The sequence below is a fragment of the Rhinoraja longicauda genome, chromosome 2 (genome assembly GCF_053455715.1).
Source record: "Rhinoraja longicauda isolate Sanriku21f chromosome 2, sRhiLon1.1, whole genome shotgun sequence".
NCBI classification, from domain to species: Eukaryota; Metazoa; Chordata; class Chondrichthyes; order Rajiformes; family Arhynchobatidae; genus Rhinoraja; species Rhinoraja longicauda.
In genome coordinates this window covers 99,075,935-99,092,618 of record NC_135954.1, presented here as the reverse complement: position 1 = coordinate 99,092,618, position 16,684 = coordinate 99,075,935, and the positions used below count along the sequence as shown (strand labels likewise).

Genomic DNA, 16,684 nt, shown 5'->3' with positions numbered 1-16,684 from the left:
GATTTGGTGAGCATTTGAATGGATGTGGTGGCCTGAAGGCAGTCAATACACGTTGCATATTTGATGTTAGTGTGAAGCATTAAAGAGCCTGATGGTTGTTAGGAAGAAACTATCCTTGAACTCATTGGTCACAGTTTTCGGACTAGTGTACCATCTTCCTGATGGGTGGGAGTGAAATATCAGCATGACCAATGTGATATGGGTCTTTGATGTGGAGCACCCAGAGCAATTAGTTCTGGTTGCCCCATTACTCATTTCTGGTTGCCTCTATGAGCAATTATAGATCCTTAGATCCTTTCAGTGGTGGGGTCAGAACCCACTAGTCCACGTCTACCTCTTCCATATCCACTAGCATAATCTATATTTTACCCTGTGTGTTTAACTGTGTATATGCTATTTACTTTAACTGCTACTGGTGATCTATGCTCTCAGTGCCTTGATTCAGTGTCATTTTCCTTTCTACCATAAAAAAACAACCTGTTTGATGTTAGTTTGGATTCTGTTTATTTGGATAGATCCAATTCAGATTAGTTGATTGAAATGGACATGTACAAATAGCAACCAGATGTGGAAAGAACCTTTCTTTCCAACGCTTTAATACGTAACAATATTAAAAAAAAATATTTCCCTCTATAGCTATTTCAAGTCATAGAGTTGTGCAGTACAGTAAACTGGCCCTTCGGCCACCACATCCATTCCTACTATTTTTTGCCCAAATGCTTACATTAGGTCCATATCTTTTATGCCAGTCTATTTGATTGCCTGTTCAAATGTCACTTAGTTAGAGTGGTTGATATCTGGAACTCACTGCCAGAGGAGGTGGAAGAATCAGATGCAATCGTTGGTTGTGTTTTTAAAAAAAGCTTTCCGCTCAGTTTCCCTTTAAAACTCCTTGCAGCCTTGTTTTTGATTCCCCTACCACAGGGAAATAAATTCTGACTAGATAATCTATCGAAACCTCTTAAAGTTTTATATGAACCATCGGGTCACCTTTCATAAGTGAGGGGAGCAGAACAAGCCCTTTGGCCCGCCGAGTGCATGCCAACCATCGATCACTTGTTCATGCTAGTTCAATGTTATCCCACTTTCTCATCTGTCCCCTATGCACTGGGGGCTATTAACAGAGGCCAGTTAACCTACAAACCCACATGTCTTTGGGATGTGAGACGAAACCGGAGCACCTGGAGGAAATCCACGCGATCACTGGGAGAACGCGTAACTGAGGTCTGGATCGAACCCAGGTGTCTGGCTTTGCAAGGCAGCATCCCAACCAGCTGCATCACTGTGCTGTAACCATATGTCCTACCCCTATTTAATTTCCCAAAATGCATAACCTTGCACATGTGTAAATTCCATCTGCCAACACTCTACCCAATTTTCCATCCGATCTATATCCTGCTCTAGCGTTAGAAGATCTTCCTCACTATCCACAACACCATCAACTGTCATGTCAACCTCAAAACTTACTTGTGGTAAATAATTCTATTACAATAACTTATTGGAAATAAAACCAACAATGAGGCAATTTAAAGAAATCTGTAATAAATATTACGAGCTACCCAGTCGTGTGAGGGAGAGAAACATAATGGAATTATTTGTTCAGTGTTTATTTTGACACTATTAAGCAGCATGATGTGTGATTTTTCTTCTCCTGGAGCCGCTGCTCTGCCATCGTTTTAAGATCCAGTAAGGATTGAGTGGTAGCTCCAGTTGACGAGTTCCTAAATGAGAAAATAGAAAACCCCACAGCATGTCTATTCATCACTGTCCTCGAAGTCGTCTGTAAATGGACTTTTATGGGAGGTGGACGAAGATCGATTTGCAGGATTGTAGTAATGTGCTGAAACTTGCTGCTGGCCTCATAAAAGTAGAATGGCTAATGAGATGAGGGACTGGGAAGACTCAATCCTCTCAGTAGCTTCCACTCGTATCTTTCTGTTTCTGAAAGTATTTTCCATGCTTGGTTTGGAATAACATTATCTATTCCAGGCAGTAGATAATACTGAATTATTAACTGACCGTATCAACGTGCTTAAGGGCAACAGAAACAGGTAGCTTCTGAAAAGTACATGCAGGGATGCCAAAGATCCAGAGAATTGCTGCTGAGTTGGTGCAGAAATATATCTTTAAGGCTGGCATCAATAGCACATGAATAATTCATTCCCATTCTGTTTAAAAAGCACTAAAAGAAGCTAGTTTTGAAGGAGACGGAGAAGAGATGCATTAATGGGGGTCTGAATCTCATTGCCTGGCGGAGGTTTAATTAAAACCTAGACAACCATTTGAAGAACCAAAATCTGCAAGGCTTTGACTTAGAGCTGGAAAATTTGATTAATCCAAAACAACAATTAGACAGGTACATAGATAGGATTGATTTAGAGGCTTATAGGTCCAACTCAGGCAGGTGGGACTAGTGTAGATGGGGCATGTTGGGCCGAAGGGCCTGTTTCCACACTCTATGACTCTACGACTATGAATGGTAGAGCAAGCACAAAGGAATGAGTGGCTTACTCTTGCTCTTAATTCACGTCTTCTATTTGAGAAGGCACAAAGCAGCCAAAGAAATAATGATGCTGTCTCATCACTCCAGTGTCTCAGGTACGATTCTACCTCCAGTGTTGTCTGCATTATGTGCACATTTTCCATGAGATTGTTTGGGTTTCCCTTGGGTGTTCCAGTTTCCTCTGACATCCTACAGATGTCCTGTTTGGGAATTTAGTTGGCTACTATAAAGTAGTGCAGATGGCTGGCAGGAGGACTGGGAATTGTTGATGGATATGTGAAAGAGAAAGGGTTGTGGGAATTGAGTGGAGGAATGTGGTGAGTATGGGAGCTGGCACAGACTCGAATGGCTGATTGAACTTGTGTTACATGGAAATATGAGTAAAATGGGAAAACCATTTCATGAGTTGGGGAGAGGGAGAGATTTGGAAGCATTTCGAGAGCTGGCCATGGCAGGAAAAAAATTGTGTCCTTAAGATTTGTGATTCTATAAAATCGTGTCTTTTGAATTTCTTTTTACAATTTTGGACCATAGTTATAGATTTAAAATGGTTTTTTTTTCCTCCAGATTGTGAAACACCTATGGCCATTTATCAGTCAGTTTGTGGAGAAATTGTTCAAAGATACCATCGAACCGGCTGTGAGGGGAGCAAACAACCATCTTAGTACCTTCACCTTCACAAAGATTGACTTGGGAACCAAGGTGAGAACTGGCCAGGTTTGAAATCTAGATCTTTACATGAGCAACCAATGAAAAAAATTGCTGTTATAAATATAGGCTTTTCCTAGGTGATGAACACACAACTAATGGACGCATATGGATTAGCTCCCATTGGCGTTGTCAGCGATTATGACACAAATGAATGAGGCTTTAATGAGTTGAGTTTTTTTCTGATCAATAACAATGTTGACGGTGAAATTAGTTAATCAGGTGAATGGCATGAGAAACCTGTAGCTAGGCATATATGTAGCTAGGCAGGTTTCTCATGCCATTCATCTGATTAACTCATTTCACCGTCAACATTGTTATTGATCAGAAAAAAATCGATTAATTAAAGCCTCATTCATTTGTGTCATAATCACTGACAACGCCAATGGGGAAATAATATAATCGCAACCTCTTCTTCACTACCTCACCTCTAACCCATCTTTACAGCAGTACTCCACCCTTGCCTTCTCGAAGAAACTCAACAAATCTTTATCAATAAGATTAGCACAAAATGTCCTTCAGGCACAACTGCTTTCTTACTCCACTCAACCTAAGCCTCCCATGTACCTTTGGTCTGCTCTCCATTACTCCCATTTCATGCCCTATCTTAACTCATTTTGTTCTTGAGCTTCAAAATTTGCCACATTAACTCTTCTCAGGACTCTTTACACTTAACTTTAGATACAGTGCGGAAATAGGCCTTTCGGCCCACCGAGTCCGTGCCGACCTGCGACCACCCTGTACATTAGCACTACCCTACGCACTCGGGAAAATTACAATTTACAGAAGCCAATTAACCTACAAATCTGTACGTCTTTGGAGTGTGAGAGAAAACCAGAGCATCCAGAGAAAACCCACGTGGTCACAGGGAGAACGTACAAACTCCGTACAGACAGCACCCATAGTCAATAGTCAATTTATTTGACACATACACATAAATGTGCAGTGAAATGAAAGATTACCCACAGACAAAACAATAAGACCAATAAAAATAAGCAATAAAAATATGCAATAACACACAATCATAAACCAACATCAAACAAAAAAAAACATCCATCACAGTGAGTCTCCTCCAGTCACCTCCTCACTGTGATGGAAGGCCAGAATGTCTTTTTCTCTTCCCCTGCCGTCTTCTCCCGCGGTCAGGCTGTTGAAGTTGCCACGTCATGGCTCCCGACATCGAATTCTGGTCCCTGGCGTTGTAAGGCAGCAACTCTATCGCTGCACCACTGTGCCACCCTTTTGAAAAGAAGGGGGAATGGGTATACTCTTCTTGTGTATGTACATTTCGACCAATTCAACGATAGTCTATGCATGTTTCCCACCCATGCAACATTTCCTCTGGAGACTCCCTAGTATCCATTCTGGAGTGGATTTTGTTTTCAGTTTCCTGATAGGATTTTTTCAAATGTTTGTTATTTTTGTGATGACGGGAAGGGTTTTCCAGCAACTTAACTTTACCTCTTTATTTTTCTCCTTTCAGCCTTTGCGAATAGATGGAATAAAAACATATATAGAAAATGTGGACAGCAGACAAATTATAATCGATCTTCAAATCAGGTAATTTACGTACAGGTTTTGAACATTTGATATACATTTTTTGACTGTGAAACCTGAAAAGAACAGTAATTATTGAGTTGGATCATACCGAGGTGCACTTTCATGTGCAGTAATGATTTCAATTTGCTGGCTTGCTTTCATTTTCACTCCTTCCTGAAAGTACTTTCTCCTGAGATGAACACAACACATGCTGGAGTAACTCAGTGGGTCATGCAGCATCTCTGAAGGCAAGGAATAGGCATCATTTTGGACGGAACCTTTCTTCAGACCCTTCTTCAGTTTCAGGTTTCTGACCCGTCACCTATTCCTTTTCTCCATCGATGCTGAGTCTGAAGAACGGTGTCGAACCGAAACTTCACCTATTCCTTTTCTCCAGAGATGCTGCCTGACCTGCTGAGTTACTGAGTTACTCCAGGACTGCAGGCCTATGCTGCACACTTGATAAACTTACTAATATATTGAGTGAATTACTTAGTAGCTTCTTTCGAAAATCAACTACATCAATCAAAAGTGGCAATTGGTGCTTCAGAGTACCGTAGTTGACGCTTTGCTGCAAATTTTGCCAGTTCTGTAGAACTACCCAGGGTGGGCGACGAGGACGTAAAGCAGCTCCCACCCCACTTAGTATAAGTACAGCCTTTAGCTTTATGGTATAATTCCCAATTTATTTTCAGCATGGTTTAACATCATCGGTTCTGTTGGTGGAAAGAAAAGTTTTGGTAAGGTTTTGGGTGTTCACTATTATGTCACACGGCACACAAAAAGAAAGATCCTACCAAATTCGCAACCCGCACATATTATTGGTTCTTTGTTTTGGTTGTGTTAAACCATTAGCTATCAACCAGCTCCATTGTTGATTATTGCTGTTTCAACTAGGTTTTGCTTTGGTCCAGGCTTGCATGGGCAACAGGATGAGTTTAGTTTATTAGTGTCACATGTACCGAGGTACAGTGAAAAACCTTTGTCTGCATGCCATACAGTCAAAGGAAAGACTAAACATGAATACAATCAAGCCACACACAGTGCACGGATAAAGGGTACAACGTTTAGCGCAAGATATAACATTGAAGCTCGATAAAGTCCAATTAAAGAGAGTTCAAAGGTCTCAAATGAGGTAGATGGTCGGTCACTCTAGCTGATGAGAGGACAACCAGTGAAATATTACAATTCAACACGGCTTATTTCATCTCGTGGGTAAAGGTTCTGCTCATTTGCTTTCAGACAAGTCATTTCCTTTATTTCATTATATATACATTATTCAGTGCTATAAAAGGAAGCACATTCCTTCTCAATATTGTTGTTGGTTGTTTTCACAGTTGCAAGCACAGCATTCTATGTAATATTCCTAGCAAGGAAAATAACCTATGATAAATAATTGTGGGCCGTCGCCTTTGGGGATGGAACGTATTCACAATAGTTTCCAGGAGCTGTAAAACCCAGCATCTAAAACTACCTGTTGTAGGCAGTGAAGACAGTCTCCTGTTTGAATTTGTAATGCTTCTTGCCAAATACTAACAGCATAACTGCTTCCATACACAATCTGATAATTTATTCCAGAAGTCATCTGAAAAGCAACGGCATTTGACATTTAACCCAGTTCTATATTTGTATTTGCAAAACCATCATGCAATTCCATTTGTTCCTGCTAACTTTCTTTTTCTCAAATCAAATATTCTGCACAAATCCCAGGAGTATTTACAATATAATAGTTAAGTAAGTTCTATTCATAAAGTCTATTTTCAACATTGAGAACAAATTCATAATTGTAATAAATGATAAATTTTAAACTGGATATTAAAAGTTTTTTTCCTGAGGTCTTCCAGCGTTTTGTTCCTCTGAGGATTATGGTTAGGATTTAATAGTTATGTTGGGCATGATTCAGTTTATTGCCTAAAATGATCCACTGAGATTTCATTGTATTTTCTTTAAAGCATTACCAGGCTTGGCATCATTATGACGCATTGTGTTTGTTACCTTCTCCATCTGTCTGATCTGTGATTTGTTTCCGATTCATTCTCCTTAATATTATAAGCACAAACAGAAAATGCTGAGAATTCCTTTCTGATTCATCAGGTTTAGAAACAGAACTGTTCTGTTGTTCAGTCTGCAGTATTTTAATTTGATTCCAGTATTTATTTTGTTTCAGTACTGATACCTTTTAGATAGCACATTACCAATTTATATATTTATTGTTCAACCATACTGCAGTCATTATTTGCACATTCTCATATTTATCTTCATTTATGTCAGTTTAGAAATACAGCGCGGAAACAGGCTTTTCGGCTCACCGAGTCCGTGCTGACCAGCGGGGTATGGGTAGAAGGCAGGAACGGGGTACTGATTGAGAATGAACAGCCATGATCACATTGAATGGCGGTGCTAGCTCGAAGGGCCGAATGGCCTCCTCCTATTGTCTATTGATCCCCACACACTAACTCTATCCGACACTCACTAGGGACAATTTACAATTGTACCAAGCCAATTAACTTACAAACCTGTACGTCTTTGGAGTGTGGGAGGAAACCGGAAAACCTGGATAAAACCCTTGGGGAGAACGTACAGACAAACACCTGTAGTCAGGATCGAACCCGGATGTTTGGCGCTGTAAGGCAGCAACTCTACCGCTGCGCTACTGTGCCGCCCTATTTTCCATATTCCACTTTATCAGACCAAAATACCAAGCAATGTTCCTTGTGTCGATTGTGTTGATTGTATGTTCCTTGCTGATCTAGAATCAGTTTGATTTATTTGTACCCCAGTAAATATTTCAATTCTGAATTCAGATTGAGCTTGTGTGGATATTCTACATTTAAAATAAATAATTTCAGGGAAATGTTTGTCAAGCCTAATGGCATTAACTGATCAGCTATTGAATAATCAAACCACTCATTCAGATTAGTTGCATTACCATTGCACACCTTCCATCTTTTCATTATCTGCAACACAAATATGTTTTTTTCTGCTGCCAAAACTGCATTTTAATGTTATACTTCCATCGAGCTGTGAGGATCTGTATTTGTATGCTTTTATTTTACTGATCAGTTTATTTCTGTCATCAGTAAAATGAAGTAATTGTCAAATCTGCAGTATTGTAGCTGCAGCCCTTTTTAATTTATTGAACTTTTCTAAAACAAAAGGTGCACGTCAAGATAGGGGTAAATAAATCATTTCATTGCAAAAGTGAATTACAGTTTTAAATGGATTTCTCCCCAATGTCACAGGTTTCAGAGCCATAAAATGATTAGTTGAGAAGTTTGATGAAAGGTTGAAGTCGGGTGTTTTTGACTTTTTTTATACAGCTCTGAATCTAGATGTGAGATCCATGGATTTTTTTTTTAAGATGTCCCCAGCTGTAAATTGGAAATAAGTCGCATTGGCCAGCATTTTCCTGCTGTGATCATTGCGTAGATACTGATGTTGCATTTCTCCCACTAAGACATTACATTTTGACATAGCTGAAGGAATCATAGGTCATGTGGCCAAGACATATTAGAGGCATGTCTGATGACAGTATACCAAAGCATTTTACTTCCTGGAGAGCTGGCAAAGGGCAAGCAATCACATGTTGGACAGAAAAGAGATTTCAGAACATCCCTGAAGAGTTTCAACATCGACACATGCCGCTGGAAACCTGCATTGGGTCATCCTGTTTGGGGTACTCGCATATAAAGTGGCACTTGCTCCGATGAGAAAACTAGAATGGTGGAAGTAAGGAGGAAACGAGAATCTAAGAAATGAAGAACCACAGAAATGAAGAACCTACAGAATCCCTTGATCTCTGTCACCTGTGAGAAACTTTTGAGATCCGATTAATCTAATCAGCTATCTTGTATACATTGCATCACGCCAAACTGGATGTCATGGTCTTGCTCGAGAACAGGTGATGAACAACAACTAAGACATTGCCCACAATGGATGCCCATGAATCAGGCTGGTAGATTGTCTTGTGAGGAACCTATAGATACTTTGTTCCAACACAGAAGACATGGATTTGTCTTGTTACTTTCTCTCATGTAAATGTCATCATTTTTATTGTGTTTTCCAGAGAGGTCTGGGAAGCAAAGTTTTTTTTCCCCACAGAGAGGGGAAGGATAAATCATGAATGGGTGTAGAGAATGGGGGAAATAGCATACTTGTGCACTAAAAAGTACTTTGAGATGGGGATTATGGTAGAGTGGAAATGCTTTTCTTTTTTATGGCTTTTCCCTCTATCCTATTAATAGTATAGTATAATATATAAAAATATTGTACGACTTGTATAAGTAGGGGTCATGCTTAAATTTAAAAAATCTCAAAATTAAGGTAAATTGATCAAATCTTGCTACTTGTGTAGGATTCTATATTATATGGGAGCAAACATTGGCTTCTTTGCTGGTTGCTGGTTTGATCTGTCCACATGCATTGTGCTCTAAAATTTAAAAAGAAAACATCTGCGGGGTGGGTGAAGTATCTGTATTGCTTTCTAAGTACATTAACTTCCAGATTAATATTTAATGTAACAAAAGAACATTTGACAAGTTGCCAACACAATATATTTTCTTTCTTTTCCAGCTACGTTGGAAACTGCGATATAGACATCGAGATCAAAAGGTATTTTTGCAGAGCTGGAGTGAAAGGCATCCAGGTGGGTGTCTTATTTTCCACCGTTCTTCAAATTATTTCTGCAGCTCTCTTGAAATATAAATATCTGATATCTTTTGGGAGAGGTGTTTAACTGATTTTCACTGGCTTTGTGCACCTGCATGGAAGTGGATTTGTTTCTGCTTCACTTGAGGCAGATGGGGAGGGGTGGAGAAAGGATCAATATTGTGGAATTTTGCATGATCAAGGATTGGACTATTTACAGTAATTTCTTCTTGTGAGATGTGGCAAGGAAGCAGGGTATATGGTCATGATCTCTAAGAGGAGTAGCTTTACTTGTGTCTACATTTGTGTTTTAAGTTGATTCTTGCTGGTTTGTCGGAAAATTTTACCCTTGTGGGACGATCCTTTGGCCTGGATAGAGGAAAAATTATGGATGTTGTGGTTTGGGCTTTCCTCATTATTTTTTCTAATTGTATCAGAAAAGCTTAGTGAATGAATGAATGAATAAGTTTATTGGCCAAGTATGCATATACAAGGAATGTGCCTTGGTGCTCCGCTCACAAATGACAACACAAACATACAGTTAACAATTAAGAATAAAGCATAAACACATCAAAACAATAAGGGTACACCATTACGGTCTAAACATGTGAGTGAAAGTAAACCAGAGCAAAAAAGAGACTACAGACTTTGGTTATTGAGTAGAACTATCACTCGTGGAAAAAAGCTGTTTTTATGTCTGGCTGTGGCTGCTTTGACAGTCCGGAGTCACCTTCCAGAGGGAAGTGCTTCGAAGAGTTTGTGGCCAGGGTGAGTGGAGTCAGAGATGATCTTGCCCGCTTGCTCCCATGCCCCTGCAGTGTACGGTTCGTCAATGGGGGGAAGGTTGCAGCCAACAACCTTCTCAGCTGTGCGAACGATCCATTGCAGCCTCTGGATGTCGTGCTTGTTGGCTGAGCCAAACCAGACCATGATGGAGAAGGTGAGGACGGACTCAATGATAGCAGTATAGAATTGGACCATCATTGCCTGTGGCAGATTGTGTTTCTTCAGTTGCCGCAGGAAGTACATCCTCTGCTGGGCCTTTTTGACTGTGGAGTCGATGGTGCCCCCCCATTTAAGGTCCCTGGAGATGATGGTTCCAAGGAACTTAAATGAATCCACAGATGTAACTATAGTGTTGTTGATGGTGAGTGGGGGGAGGGGAAGGGGATCTCTTTGAAAATCTACAATTAGTTCCACTGTCTTGAGAGCATTGAGCTCCAGGTTGTTGCGATGGCACCAGGACGCCAGCTGTGTCACTTCCCATCTGTAGGCAGATTCCTCTACTCTGATTGGACTGATCCAGGATGGAGTGTCATCCACAAACTTGAGGAGCTTGACAGAGGAGTCTGGGGAGGTGCAGTCATTGGTGTAGAGAGAGAGTAATGCTGAGGGGAGAGTACGCAGCCTTGCGGTACTCCTATGCTGAGGGTCTGCGGGTCCGAGATGTGCTTTCCCAGCCTCACATGCTGCTTCCTGTCCGTCAGGAAGCTGATGATCCACTGACAGAGGAGTTCAGGCACAGTCAGCTGGGAGAGTTTGTAGTGTAGTAGCTCTGGCACAATGGTGTTAAAAGCAGAGCTAAAGTCCACAAACAGAATCCTGGCATAGGTCCCCTTGTGGTCTAGGTGCTGGAGGATGAAGTGCAGGCCTAGATTGACTGCGTTGTCCACTGATCTATTGGCCCTATATGCAAACTGCAGGGGGTCCAGCAGGGGGTTTGTGATGTTTTTCAGCTGGGCCAGCACGTCTTTCAAAGGTCTTCATGACTACAGAGATCATAGAAATCATAATCAAAATTAGAACAGAATCAAAGACTTGTCCCATCCCGGTCGTCCTTTCCTTTCCCTGTTCCAGTCCAGCAGAAGTATTCAAGCTTGAAAATGTGCACCACCTGACTTCGGACCAGCTTCTTCCCTTCTGTCACAAGGCCTCTGAACGGTCCTTCCATAAGCTATGGTACTGTCCGACTCACCTGTACCCCATTTCAGACATTGGACTTTGTCTATGGAAGTGGTGCGTTACAACGTTGAGAACTATATTTCTGAACTCTATCTTTCTCTTTGCTCTACCTATTGTTTGACTTGATTGCATTTCTGTATAGTATTATGTGATCTCATGAGATAGCATGCAAAACAAAACTTTTCACTGTATCTCCGTTCATGCTACAATAATAAACCTAAGCTTACATCCAAACGCTGATAGCTGTAGGATTTCCTCCTTTCTTATCATTTGCTTTATTATTTGTGGAGCCTTGCTCGTTAATGTGCTTTAGTGCTTTGTCCGTCTCGATGCTTCCTCGTCCATTGTAATTTAAACAGATCTTGAATGTCCATTTGGAGATAGTTTCCTGTGAAATAATGTTGTTTTCCGCGATCAAATGTTATTGTGTAAATGAGGCAGCTTTTAGAACATGTTTGGTGTTGTACCCTGGTGACTTCAATGATTAAGAAATCTCGATGAAAGTTCTGGTGTGCAATGAGCACAATCTAGGCATCCGTTAATTTGCGAAAATGGAGAGTCCTTTCTGAAATATGATCTTATTAATATACCTGCAGATGAACGGCACACTTCGAGTGATTCTGGAGCCCCTAATTGGCGACATGCCACTGGTTGGAGCGCTAACACTCTTCTTTCTCCGCAGACCTGTAAGTATAGCAATCAACTCCTCGAATAAATTTGTGGTTGACTCGTTGTTAAAAATGTCTTCTTTTGGCACTAGCCATTGCTTATTGCACATTCTCATATTTGGACTGTTGTAACATCTTTAGTTTTGATTGATTACACTTAAGTAGTTACAGTTTCCAACCTTTAGACCACAATGTAAAATTATCATAAATGTATAGTTAAAAATGGCTTTATTCACAGATGGTTAGAAATTGAAATTGTGTGACAAGCATTTGTTGAAGCAGTCCTTAAACTCTCAGATGGAATGAAAATTAAGTGTACCACAAACAGCAAACTAAATTAGATGCCTTGGACAGGGAAATCATTGGCTTACACGCTTATGTGTGAATCACAGCATCCTCTTCATATACACTACTGCTATACTACATTTAAACAATTGAAATGGAACGGAAAATTCAAGTCCTTGATCCATCTTAATATCAAAACAGAAAGAGGTAAATACATGGAGATTACAATGAGGAAATTGGCATTTCAGTCCCATGTTTCCTTATTTGTATTTACTCTCCAAGGGAAGTTTCTTGTCACATCCTTCACACTTGAAGTGAGGTACAATGACAGGTAAATTTGAGAACCATTTGGGGCATAATAAACACCATGAATAGTAATAAAGCGAATATTTTGGATGGTGCTTTATAGACTAATGTTGGCCAGGACACGAGGGGAACAAGTTCTTCTTTTGTTGCCTTTTGAGTTCAGCAGAACAGATAAATAAGCGTTTGCTTAAAATCTCAAGCCCAAAACCTTTTAATGCAGAGATGTGTGTTGACAATTGAATGAGCTATCACTTAGTAATACCAGCAACAGTTAAGGGCTTGTGCAATCCACAGCTATTTCTTTAGTTCCATTTTGTGATAAAAATGTACTCTAATCTGCTTTTAGTTTAATGATATACAGCAGTGGATATGTGCATAATTTTGGATTTGATTTTCTGTTGGGAAAATTTATAAAGCTCTTACATTTTGACAAGAGGAGTGAAGAGAATCTGTGTAATTGCAGTGGAGAATTGCATATGAGCAAATGGCAAGCCTTTAGATTAGGGTTAGTTCAGGTACAATCCAAGCATGTTCCCATTTGGAGGAAACTGGGGCACCTAAAATTAGATATTTTGAATGTCAAAGGAAGTGCAGATCAAAATTTTAAAAAGCAGGAAGTTGATGATGAACATCAGGTGCAGAACACAATGGAAATCTAAGTTTAATATAGTGTTGTGATGAAAGTACATCAATGGAAGCATTGTGTTTATTAAAGCTCCGTCACCTGCTGAAATTTCCAGCATTTCTCTTTTTTATTTAAGATCTCCAGCATCTGCAGTATTTTGCTATTGTTTTTGTTTTTGTCAATAAAGAAACCACGTGGGAAATTGTAACACGGGGGAAAAAGAGGAATTGAGGATAAAGGATTGATTACAAATGGAATCAGAAAACGTTTAAACATAAAAAGCAAAGGAATTGTTAAAGCAATGGTGGTTGTAGGAGAGGCAAAGGGTGTGACAGAATTATAGAATGAGTACTTTTCACCTGAAGATAACGTTAATGAAATTGTAGAGGAGGGATAATAGAGACCTATTGGTAGAGGATAAAGGTAGATTACAGGAAGGATGTGAAGGCATTGAAGAGGTTGCAGAGATGTTTACCAGACTTCATCGTGTTTATTGAAGCTCCTTCACCAGCCAAGATTTTAAGTTTAAAGGAGATGTTTCAGTTTTCATTTTAGTTTATTGTCACGTGTACCTAGGTACAGTTAAAAGCTTTTGTTGCGTGCTATCCAGCCAGCAAAAGGTCAATACATGATTACAATCGAGCCACTTACAGGATACATGATATACGATAATGGAATAATGTTTAGTGCAATGTGGTAGGTTGTTTACACAGAATATGGTGGATGCCGGAAACACGTTGTTGTGGTGCTAGTAAAGTCAGCTACGCTAGGGGCGTTTAAGAGGCTTTTAGATAGGCACAAGGAACGGAAGAAAGTGGATCACGTGTAGGCAGAGGAGATTAGTTTAACCTGATACCATGTTCAGCATTGACATGGTGTGTTGTACTGTTCCATGTTCCATAAAAGAGATTTTAAACAGATTGACAAGACTTGAGGTTAAAAATTTAATTCCATCTCCAGATGGGCTGGATCGTAGATTATCCCAGCAGCCGAATATTTTTCGTGGGGTTGGAGGGATCGGTGGATTGTGGGAGAAAGCTGGAATAGGGTACTGAATTTGGATGATCACATTGAAAGGCAAAGCAGGCTCGTAAAGTCACATAGCTTACTCCTGCTGTTATTTTCTTTGTTTCCATTGGAGGAGGTTGTGATGGAGAAGCCAGTAGCAGTATTTAATCCGCATATATAGAGGTGATTCCTTCTTTCATACAGCTGACCTGGAGCAACAATCAAAAGTAAAAATAGAGAATGCTAGAAAAGATCAGCAGGTTAGGCAGCATCCACAGGTAGAGAAATAGCGGACGTAGGTCCGATACGTCAAGAACCAAAAAATATTAGCTGTGTTCCTGTGTCTACAGGTGCTGCCTGGCGTACTGAATATTTCCAGGACTTTTTGTTTTTATTTCATAACAGGCAAATGCAGTCTTTTGCTTTTGAATTATATGTCTGACCCAGGATTGGTTTATCATTCTAATGTTCTTGAGAAGAGGATATGTATTTCAATAATGTAAGCATCAAGATTATGCATTGGGCAATGATTTGTTATCTATTCCGTATTTTGATCATAATAACTGTCATCACATTTTGCAGAGCTGTTAATATCCCTTTTATTGAATAAAGTTACTGCAGCTGCTGTGATCTGTTTGGATCCGGCTTAGACCTTTGCTTGTTTTATGGCCTGACTGTAACAGGTAAACATGGTAAGCACAAGCCAATAAGTCTGCTATTAGTGGTGAGAAAACTACAAGAGACTACAAGGAAATAATTTGTTATTTCAAGGCTACAGGGTACCTTATAATGAAAGACACAAAGTGCCAGCGTAACTGAAGTAGTTAATTTTCCAGATGACACGAGTATTGTAGATAGCACAGATGATTGTCAAACATTGACCATGTGGGCTGAGGAATGGTTGATGGAATTTAATAGAGAGAAGTGTGAGGTGTTGCATTTTGGGAAATCTAACTAGGGCAGAACAGAGAGTGAATGGCGGGCGGGGGGGGGGGGCTCTTGGTGGGTATGGTAGAACAGGGGGAGCTTGGAGTGCAGGTACATACTTCCTTGGAAGTAGCATCATAGGTAGATAGGGTGATCAAGAAGGCTTCCATCACGTTGGTCTTCATCAATCAGAGTACTGAATATGTAGGTTGGAAGATTATGTTGCAGTTGTACAAGACATTGGTGAAGCCACATTTAGAGTATTGTGTTCAGTTTTGGTCACTGTTATAGGAAAGATGTTGATATGTTGGAAAGGGTGCAGAGATTTATGAGGATATTGTCAGTACTTGAGGGCCTAAGCTATAGGGGGTTGAGCAGGGCAGGACAATTCCTTGGACCACAAAAGGATGAGGGGTGATCTTATAGAAGCGTACAAGATCATGAGTGGAATAGGTAGGGTAAACGCACAAAGTATTTTACCTAGAATAGGGGAATCAAGAATCAAAGGACATAGGTTTAAGGTGACAATGGAAAGAATTATCCGGAACCAGGGGGGGCAACTTTTTTTACGCAAAGGGTTGTATATATATGGAATGAGCTGCCAGAGGAGGTAGTTGAGGCAGGTACTATAACAACATTGAAAAAAGACATTGGGACAGGTACATGGATAGGAAAGGTTTTGAGGGATATGGGCCGAATGCCAGCAGGTGTGACTAGCGTGGCAAATTGGGCCAATGGGCCTGTTTCTAAACTGCGTGTCTCTATGACTCAGTGGGTAAGTCAGCATCTCTGGAGAACATGGATAGGTTCCTACTTCATACATTTTGAATTTAAAGTTTGCATGCATATTTTTAATTGGAACCTTGCCTCTTTTATTACCCTGACAACATAATTTCATGCAGTTGCTTTAATTCTGGATTAGTTATTTTCTAGTGCTAGCCACTTGGTAATGCCCACATTGTGATGGTATGTGTTTTGAAGGAATAATAATCGAGGCACAGAACCAAGATTAGCATTCTATTTTGAAAAACATTTTAATAAAGAAGAGTCTTCATAATTTGCCACCTGCATTTTATACTCTGTCTGGTTTCTGGGTTGTCTTCTGACTTTCCGAAGAGCAGTGCAGATCACTGAAACTTATTCACCTCACTGTTGCTTACCCACTTTGAATTATTCTAACGTTCCCTCCATAATAATTTGGGTCCGTTTCTTTCTTACAATGCACAGAATACCTTTGTATCACTCATTTTTAGTTTTCAAATGGTGCTACTGCAATTATTCCATTATCATTATTCTTTCCTATTTTTAATCTCTTTGTATAACTGCATCATGAGATTTCATACTGTAATAACAACCAAATTGAAAATATTCCCAAATTCCCTCAACAAACATGCATGATTACCTTGAATCCTTATGCTCTCATGTGACATGCTCAACAATCATCAGAAGTCTTTCACCATTTGCCTCTTTAAAATAGCCTTTCATGTTTAAGATCTCCTTTGACCT

At 40.0% G+C, this 16,684-nt stretch overlaps 1 protein-coding gene across 2 annotated transcripts in view; it reads left to right on the top strand.

Annotated features, from left to right (window-relative positions):
• LOC144607817 (extended synaptotagmin-2-like) overlaps positions 1-16,684 on the top strand; it is a 159,687-nt gene that overhangs the window by 72,169 nt on the left and 70,834 nt on the right. For both annotated transcript variants that reach the window (XM_078424942.1, XM_078424933.1), the window contains exons 3-6: positions 3,071-3,205; positions 4,695-4,771; positions 9,323-9,395; positions 11,956-12,045. In XM_078424942.1, coding sequence (XP_078281068.1) covers positions 3,071-3,205; positions 4,695-4,771; positions 9,323-9,395; positions 11,956-12,045 — 375 coding nt within the window. The remainder of the gene's footprint in view (positions 1-3,070; positions 3,206-4,694; positions 4,772-9,322; positions 9,396-11,955; positions 12,046-16,684) is intronic.